This window comes from Danio rerio, chromosome 8, assembly GCF_052040795.2.
Source record: "Danio rerio strain M-AB ecotype USA chromosome 8, GRCz13ab, whole genome shotgun sequence".
Classification (NCBI taxonomy): Eukaryota; Metazoa; Chordata; class Actinopteri; order Cypriniformes; family Danionidae; genus Danio; species Danio rerio.
The window spans coordinates 3143101-3153348 of record NC_141028.1 but is presented as its reverse complement, the minus strand read 5'-3'; the positions used below and the strand labels follow the sequence as shown (position 1 = coordinate 3153348).

The 10248-nt window shown below is 40.0% G+C and overlaps 1 protein-coding gene across 7 annotated transcripts in view; it reads left to right on the top strand.

Moving 5' to 3' along the window:
- The first annotated feature begins 341 nt into the window (after positions 1-341).
- Positions 342-10248, top strand: part of pi4kab (phosphatidylinositol 4-kinase, catalytic, alpha b) — a 151871-nt gene continuing 141964 nt past the window's right edge. For all 7 annotated transcript variants that reach the window (NM_001441535.1, NM_001441534.1, NM_001441539.1 and 4 more), the window contains 2 exon segments: positions 342-540; positions 9858-9974. In NM_001441535.1, the coding sequence (NP_001428464.1) occupies positions 457-540; positions 9858-9974 (201 nt within the window). In that variant the 5' untranslated portion in view covers positions 342-456.

Sequence of the window (10248 nt, the reverse complement as noted above, 5' to 3'; positions counted from 1 at the left end):
ATTTATACTAATTAAATATACTATTGTAATGATAATTATAATAATTAGCAGTGGTAATTGGAGCAATAATAATTTATTTCATTATTTATAAATTATTAATAACTATTAAGAAAGCTTTACTTTACTAAACATTGAATATAAAATAAAAAATATATTATTTATTATTATTATTGTTATTATTATTACTTTACCTTCTTATGTCTTTTTAATCAAGCTTAAATCGAATTTATATTTTACTGTTCCCCATCAGCAGTGTAAATATCCATCAGTGTCAAGAGCCAATAAGAGAAATACACGCCTCGGTCGCGCGCCTTTATTCATTGGCTGTTATTTGTGCCTTCACACTTTCCGTATTGCCGCTCGGCATTTGGCTTTTCTTTCTTTCTCCACGGGCGTCTGCGGGAATAACTGTGTGTGTGAGAAAGTGTGCGTGTGTGAGTTTGTCCGTGGATCATCATGGCCACGCGTGATTTCTATTTCAACACTGTGCTTTCACTCGCGCGTTCACTGGCAGCACACCGACCAGCGCCCGTCGAGAAGGTACTCGCACACACACTCACACAGACACTCACACAAACGCACACTCTCTGTTAAAGCCCTGCATTGTTATGAAATTGCGTGTTTTGGTGATGCGCGCGCGCGACAGGTGTCACTACTGTAAGTTTGTTGCGCAGTAATGCAACAGCTGTTATCATTCTTACAATGCACTTTCATATTTACACATTTGTGCTTGCATTTTGCATTCATATTACGCTCATCTTAAATATATCACGGCATATGCACTAGGGCTGCACTGACATTTCCATGTTTTGTTTTTCTTTGATATACAGTTGAAGTCAGAATTATTAGCCCCCCTGTTATTTTTTTTCCCGATTTTTGTTTAACGTTGAGATTTTTTTCAACACATTTCTAATCATAATAGTTTTAATAACTCATTTTTAATAACTGATTTATTTTATCTTTGCTATGATGACTGTAAATAATATTTACTGGATATTTTTCAAGACACTTCTATACAGCTTAAAGCTGGGGTGTCCAAGCTCGGTCCTGGAGAGTTTAGCTCTAACCCTAATCAAACACACCTGAACCAGCTAATCAAGCTCTTACTAGATAATAGAGGTAAAATTGGTTTTATATTCACATATTCGTTCATTTAGAAGTCTCTATATTGTTTACCGTGTTACTTTGAATATTCGATCGGAATTAGCATGCAAGTATGAAGTTAGGATGATTGGAAGGATGATTCTAAGGACGTTACTATCACACCCCATTCACACGCGGCGTCAGCTTCAGCGCTTCCCATTCACTTTGAATGGCTGACGTCAGGCATTGCAGAACTGCATTGTGGAGCCGTCGGCGCTGCTTCAGAGGCATTGCTTGCTGCAAAAGTTTGGACTTGTTCAACTTTTCAAGTGCAAACGGAAGCGTCAGCCAATCAGATCGCTGTATGCAAATACACCAGCTCAGACAGTGGCCTATTGCTGACTGAATTTCATTGGCTGACGCTGCTATGATGATCACGTCAGCCCCAAATTCAGACACGCCCTCTGTCAAGCGTCGACGCTGAAGCCCCTTGTGAATGGGACGTCAGGGCCTAGTTACAATCTCCACTCTCACCCCCGCTAGGCATGGAAATAACCTTAAAATAAATATCACAGTTTGATGGTTTTGTGATTACTGCTCTAAATTATCTGCTTTTTAAATGTCTGGGTAAAAAAACAACGTTTTCCCTTTGAACAAAATAGATTTTATTTAAAGAAACGTTTATACAGTTAAAAGTAAACTTGTAAGTAACTCATGAAAGAATAAAGGCATGCTAAAATCAAGCACACCATTGTTTTTCTTGTGAAATTCCCAATAAGTTTAATGTGTCACATGACACTCTTCCTATTGAAAAAACAAAAGTTAGATCCAAGATGGCCGACTTCAAAATGGCCAGCATGGGCTGCGTCCGAAACCGCCTACTACTCAGTAGATACTGCTTTTGAATTTAAACGTACTACTCGGCCGTTAAAAAAGTACGTTCTATACAGTATGAATGTGAAAAGTATGAATGGAATTCGGACGCACTACATCCGCCATTTTGTCATGGTCACGTGACCTACCTGCGTCAGTTGCATCGACTCACTTCCATTCATGAATGCTCTCGCGGGGCATTATAGAATAGCGGAGCGTGCATGGGATGTGCACTCCAGAATCTCGCCGGAAGTAGTAAGTCATCCGGGTACTTCTCGCATACTGATTTTCGAATTCTATGAATTCTGACATACTACTCGGCTCGTATACTGATTTTAGCATACTATATAGTATGGAAGTATGTGGTTTCGGACGCAGCCATGGTCACCACATATCTTGAAAAGTTTGCCCCCTCACATATACTGTCTGGGTAAAAAAACTACGTTTTCCCTTTGAACAAAATAGATTTTATTTAAAGAAACGTTTATACAGTTAAAAGTAAACTTGTAAGTAACTCATGAAAGAATAAAGGCATGTTAAAATCAAGCACACCATTGTTTTTCTTGTGAAATTCCCAATAAGTTTGATGTGTCACATGACACTCTTCCTATTGAAAAACAAAATGCCGACTTAAAAATGGCCAGCATGGGCTGCGTCCGAAACCACCTACTACTCAGTAGATACTGCTTTTGAATTTAAACGTACTACTCGGCCGTTAAAAAAGTACGTTCTATACAGTATGAATGTGAAAAGTATGAATGGAATTCGGACGCACTACATCTGCCATTTTGTCATGGTCACGTGACCTACCTGCGTCAGTTGCGTCGCCTCACTTCCATTCATGAATTCTCTCGCGGGGCATTATAGAATAGCGGAGCGTGCATGGGATGTGCACTCCAGAATCTCGCCGGAAGTAGTAAGTCATCCGGGTACTTCTCGCATACTGATTTTCGAATTCTATGAATTCGGACATACTACTCGGCTCGTATACTGATTTTAGCATACTATATAGTATGGAAGTATGTGGTTTCAGACGCAGCCATGGTCACCACATATCTTAAAGTTTGCCCCCTCACATATACTAATGTGCCACAAACAGGACTTTAATATCACCAACCATTTCCATTTTATTAAGGTGTATCCATATAAATGACCCACCCTTTATATTGAGTAAACTTTCGGGTTTGGGGTGAACTATCCCCCTTAAAGTTAAACTTCACTGGGATATAATGCCAGTACTGGATTGCAACTGGAAGGGCATCCGCTGTGTATAAAATAAGCTGGAATAGTTGGTGGTTCATTCCGCTGTGGTGATCCCTGATGAATAAGGGACTAAGCCAGGGATGTCAAACTCAATTCCTGTAGGGCCGCAGCTCTGCACAGTTTAGCTCCAACCCTGCTTCAACACACTTACTGCTAGGATTCAAACAAGCCTGAAGGGCTCAATTAGTTTGATCAGGTGTGTTTAATTAGGACTGGAACTAAACTGTGCAGGGCTCCAGCAATTGAGTTTGGCATCCCTGGACAAAGCTGAAGGAAAATGAATTAATAATAAATGTTGCATAGGAGTACTAATATTTTTGCCCTCAGCTGTACAATTGAAGTCATATTTTTCCATTATCGTGCGTGCAGCCCTAATTTGCATTACGCACATACATTTGTGATATTTAGATGTACTGCGCAGCTCCATATTAAACAGATAAACAAACCCGACAGCTGAGAGTTGTCACATGTGCGGGGGCTTTAACACAGATGCCAGGCTCTCAGCGGTGCCAGTGTGTGCCAGCCGGGCGGATGGCAGTGTTTTCTGCTGTGACTGACTGCATGATGGTGTTTATTGCATCATGTGTCGATCTAGACTTCAGCTTCAGCTCTTGTCAGATGCATTTACACATGGACAGATTCATCACTGCAGGCAAACATCAGCAGCACTGCTCTCTGATGAATGCTGGGTTATTCTCTCTCAACATTGGGTCAAATCTGGACAAACCCGAACATTGGGTTAAAAATGCAAATTAAATTAAATTTAAAAAAACAACCCAACAGTTGGGGGTTGTCCATAATAATTACATTTAAATTACACTTTTTATGGGCGGCATGGTGGCTCAGTGGTTAGCACTGTCACTTCACAGCAAGAAAGTCACTAGTTCGAGTCCTGGCTGGGTCAGTTGGCATTTCTGTGTGGAGTTTGCATGTTCTCCCCATGTTGGTGTGGGTTTCCTCCGGGTGCTCTGGTTTCCCCCACAGTCCAAACACATGCGCTATAGGGAAATTAATCAACTAAATTGGCCGTTGTGTGTGTGTGTGAATTAGTGTGTATGGGTGTTTTTTAGTACTGGGTTGCGGCTGGAAGGGAATCCGCTGTGTAAACATATGCTGGATAAGTTGGTGGTTCATTTCGCTGTGGTAACCTCTGAAATATATACTAAACTAAAGCAAAATATATGAATGAATATTAACTAGGGATGTAACGGTATTGTAAATACCGTCATACCGCAATATTAATTTTTTTCGATATTACCGTAGTCGCATGACTCGGTAAAACTATAGGTCTTCTGAGAAAATTTGCTCAGGCGAATGAAGCGAACGGGAGGTAGCGGAAACTACAATTCCCATCAGCCCAGGCTTGGCCATAATCCCTTGCGGTCTGTTGTCGCTACAGATCCAGTAATGCGGAAATGGAGTGTGCTGCTAGCATAGATATATACACTAGATATCGCATGGGGACCCTGAGCATGCGTCAATAGCGCCGCCACATTGGTACAGTGCTCCCAGGACAAATGTCGTTCAACTGCACTAGTCAAGACAGTGTTATTACGTGAAGATGCGAGACTTTAGCGCTGTCTATGGGTGTAGTAACGAGCAAACAAAGAAAACAAAGCACAAAGGCAGAACATTTCATAGGTAATATTATGTTTTTTTCTGTTTTTTGTATGTCCTGTACTTTTGTGCTAAACAGGTAACGTTATTGATGATAACAGTCACTTACTGCATTCACCATACGGCAAAGCAGCTCCAACTCGCACTAAACACTCGGCTTATGCTAGTTTTGTTGAATAAAATCAGCAAACAATGCAAAAGAAATATGACAACGAGATGCTGCGCTGCCAGAAACTTGTATTATTGTCGGCTAACGTTAGTGAAAGAGTCGTTCGGGGATTCATTCACAAACAAATCGCTCTCTCCGTCAGTATGAGAAGTGAAAGCAGAAGAGGAGGTGTGTTTCAGGACACGGATTATATTAAATTTAACAGGGAGGGTGAATAGTACATTTCTGTACACACAAACACAAGCTTTTTGTCAGGAATGCCCGTGCGGTCACTGATCCATCAATGTAGAAAAGTGAAGTAAAATAAAAATTTTCGTAATAAGAAAAAAAAATTACATACTAACATCCAGGGAAACTCCCGATCACAGATATATGTGTATATGTGTATATCTGTACGGCCACAGTCCTCAACTGTACCTTGGTCCTGCATTCATTTCAAAGGAGCGCTACCCTGTAGCAAGATGGCGGCGCTATTGACGCATTCCGTCAAATAGACAACAATAGGCCAGGCGACATCTAGTGTATATATCTATGTGCTGCTAGAAGCGGGGATGAAAAAGAGCTGGAAAACCCTAAAGCGGGTGTAAAGCGGGGACGGAGGGTATGTCGCGTCGCGGGGGCACTTTTGATCATTTTGGAAGGGAACTTTCTATCCAAGACTAAAAAGGGCATGTGCACTGCACAGGTTGAGCACTGTGTGTGCACGTGCCTGCAAGTTGGGGAACACGACTAATAATCAGTCATGGGGACTGCAGCAACACAGCACACTGTTTAGATTGATGCAGACATGAGATCTCTATCTCACTCATGGCTTGTCCTCTCAAGTGGGGGAAAGACAATGCACAACGTTACTCACTGCTGTCAACCTGGGACAAGTCATATCTCTCTGTCCCAGAAACCTCAGTCCCAAATGAGAGGGTTTTTTTTCTGTTGCAGGGGACATTGTAAATACCCAGAGATACCAGCTTTTACCAGATTATATTTATATGATAATTTTCCTTTAAACCCATCTCTAAGTGAGTGCGTGATTAAATGTTGAATGTGAGGAGTTTTCAACAATACTAAATTGAAACTTTATTTTTTTACATGGTTTAATATTTTTTTGTTATTAAAATTGAAGTTCCTGTTTCAAAGCTTATACAGATAGATGGCTAATTTGTATGTCATTGACACTTTTGGCACTTTTTTGGAGTATTTTCATAAGTTTTGTTTTTTCCTGTAAATGATTCAATAAATACCGTACCGTGACATTCATACCGAGGTATTACCGTGCCGTGAAATTCTGATACCGTTACATCCCTAATATTAACTATTGGGTCGAATATTGACAAACCCAATTGTTAATATGCCATTTAAATGAATAAAGCGATTAAAAAAATAACCCAAGCTTTGGTTTGTCCATATTTGTTCCAACTTTGGGTTAATAAAACCCAGCTTAAGGCAGTGTTTTCTGCTGTGACTGACTGCATGATGGTGTTTATTGCATCATGTGTTGATCTAGACTTCAGCTTCAGCTCTTGTCAGATGCATTTACACATGGACAGATTCATCACTGCAGGCAAACATCAGCAGCACTGCTCTCTGATGAGTGCTGGGTTATTGTAACCCAACATTGGGTCAAATCTGATCAAACCCGAACATTGGGTTAAACGTAAACTAAACTAAATTAAAATAAATAAATAAATAATAATAATAACTTAATAGTTGGGTTAGTCCATAATTGCCCCAACACTGGGTTAAAACAACCTAAAAATTTTTTTAATTATTTAAATGTATTATCTGAGTTTATTTTTAATTAATTGCATTTAAATTACACTTTTTATAATCTAATAGTCCATATTTGACACAAGGTTGGGTCAATACAGCCCAGCGTTTTTCCCAGCAGCATTTCTACACTCTAAAAAATGCTGAGTAGTTGTTATATGATGCAAATCTCAAATTTGGTCTCACCTAACATTGGGTTAATTCTTTAATTAAAATTAAATGAGGCTTTTTAACACAGCTATTGGGTTTGTCCATATTTAACCCAGCATTTTTAAAGCATACACAACTACCCAGCAGTGTACACTGTAAAGATGCAGAGTTGTTGTAATTCAAATTCTGGGTCAAATATGGTCAAACTCAAACATTAGGTAAAAAATATAATAAAAAATTTAATAAAACCCCCCCCAACAGGTTAATCCAAAATTGACCCAACACTGGGTTAAAACAGCCTAGAAATTTACGATTTTAGAAAATTATTTAAATGTATTATTCATTCATTTTCCTTTGGCTTAGTCCCTTTATTCATCAGGGGTCGCCACAGCGGAATTAACCGCCAACTTACCCAGCATATGTTGCCCTTGTAGCTGCAACCCAGTTCTGGGAAACACACACACACACACACACACACACACACACACACACACACACACACACTAATGTAGTTAATCAATTACCCTATAGCGCATGTGTTTGGACTGTGGGGGAAATAGCAGCACCTGGAGGAAACCCACACCAACACGGGGAGAACATGCAAACTCCAACCAGAAATGCCAACTGACCCAGATGGGACTCTGTTGCCAATTAGAATAATATAAAGATGTATTATTTGAATATATATTTTAAATCAATTACATTTTAAATGACACTTTTTTTGTAATCTAATAGTTGAGTTTTTCCATATTTGACCCAACTCTGGGTCTAAACAACTAATTAATTGCATTTAAATGACACTTTTTGTAATCTAGCTGTTGGGTTTCTCCTTATTTGACACAACGTTGGGTTCATAAAGGCGTGTCCACTCTAATCTCCGTTCTGGAGGGCCGGTGTCCTGCAGATTTCAGCTCCAACTAGCTTCAACACACCCGCAAGGATGTTTCTAGAGAGCCTAGTGAAGCTGCGGTCACATTAGAATTTGAGCTTGCGATATTCTGTCGTGCGGCGCTGCGAAAAGGGGCGGGATTAAACAAGATTATTAGGCTTTAAAAAAGCGAGCGATTGCTCCATGTTTTAAATTTCTGTCCAGAGAGGTCGTGTTTTGTGTCTGATTGAAGTTGGAACTAAACTTTGCAGGACACCGGCCCTCCAGGACTGAGTCTGGACATCTCTGGGTTAATATAACTCAGCATTTCTTTGAGTGTGTTAAACCCACTGGGTCAGAAATCATGTTATTTTCAGTGGGCTAACTCACGAGATGTCAAAGCATGCGTGAATCTGTGAACAGGTTGTTCTTGTTCTGCAGATCGAGCTGTTGCTTATTTCCGTCTCAGAAGGAAGTTTTTTATATCTCAAGCTTTTATCAGAGATACTGCCGCTGCTGAGGATCAGCCTGTGGGATTTATGACCAATTGCAAGATTTCTACAATCAAAAACAAAATGCAGAGCTGGGGTTACATAACGCAAACTTCAAATATGGACATATCCAACATTGAGTTAATTTTTTGTCCTTAAATTTAAATGAGCCTTTTAAAAACAACTGTTGGGTTTGTCCATATTTAACCCAGCATTGGGTTATGACAATCCAGCATCTTTTAGAGTGCACACAACAACCCAGCAGTGTACAACTCTAAAAAAATGCAGAGATGTCATGACCCAATGCCGGGTTAAATATGGACAAACCCAACATTGGTTAAACTTTTTTTTAAATTAAATTTAAATGAACCTTTTCAAAACAAAATGCATTTGTCCATATTTAACCCAGCATTGGGTTACGACAACCAGGCATTTCTAGAGCATACACAACAACCCAGCATATACGCTCTAAGAATGCAGAGTTGTCATAGCCCAAATTCTGGGTCAGATATGGACACGCCTAACATTGGGCTCTTTTTAAATGAAATTTAAATGAGCCTTTTTAAAACAACTATTGCATTTGTCTATATTTAACCCAGCGTTGGCTTACAACAACCCAGCATTTTTTAGAGCGTACACAACAATCCAGCAGTGTACACTTTAAAGAAATGTAGAGTTGTTGTAACCCAAAATCTGGGTCAAACATGGACACACACAACATTGGGTTAATATATTTAAAAAAATAAAATTAAATGAGCATTTTTAACCCAGCATTGGGTTACAACAACTCTGCATTTTTAGAGCGTATGCAACAATCCATCTACGCTCAAAAAATGTTGTCATAACCCAAATTCTGGGTCAAATATGGACAAACCCAACATTGGGTAATTTTTTTATTTAATTTAAATGGCTTTTTAACACAACTGTTGGGTTATGTTGTGTTTAACACAACTTCCAAGCTTCAAGGTGGAAGAAGGAGAGGAGGGGGGTTTCTTCCAGACGAAGATAGTTGTAGAAAGGAAATGAGGATTTACTGTATGTATTGATGTGAGATCCTTTGATTGGAGGATCATGATTAGCTAATGTGGGCCAGCTGGGTCAATCATGAGCATGTGCACCTGTCGAAACTAGTTTAAGATTAAACTGCACATAATCTATTGTAAAACTAAGGGGTGTCACGATTTCGATTTTAAATCGAAATCGATCGAAATTTATGCTCAATTTTGATTATCGAATCAAAAAACAGAAACCCAAATTCTGGGTCAAATATGAACAAACCCAACACTGGGTTAATTATTGTTTTTTAATTAAATAAATAAAAATGTTATCCACTTTGAGCCTTTTCAACACAAGTGTTGGGTTTGTGGATATTTAACCCAGCTTTGGGTTACGAAAACCTGGCATTTCTAGAGCAAACACAACAACCCAGCAATGTACGCTCTAAAAAATCTAGAGTTGTCATGACCCTGACTGGTGTGTGTGTGTGTGTGTGTGTGTGTGTGTGTGTGTGTGTGTGTGTGTGTGTGTGTGTGTGTGTGTGTGTGTGTGTGTGTGTGTGTGTGTGTTTTCATGTCCACAGGTGCAGAAGCTGCTGTGTATGTGTCCCTGTGACAGTCGTGGTGTGTTTGTTCTGGATGTGCGGCGCAGAGATGCGGTCATCGCTCTGGCTGTGTTTCTGGTCGAGTCTGATTTACAGGTGAGTGTTGTGTATACCACATGTGTTTGGACTGTGGGGGGAAACCAGAGCACCCGGAGGAAACCCACGCCAACACTGGGAGGACATGCAAACTCCACACAGAAATCCCCACTGACCCAGCTGGGACTCGAACCAGCAACCTTCTTGCTTGTCATTTCTGGTTGGAGTTTGCATGTTCTCCCCGTGTTAGTGTGGGTTTCCTCCCGGTGCCCTGGTTTCTCCCACAGTCCAAACGCATGCGCTATAGGAGAGTTGATCAACTAAATTGGCCGCA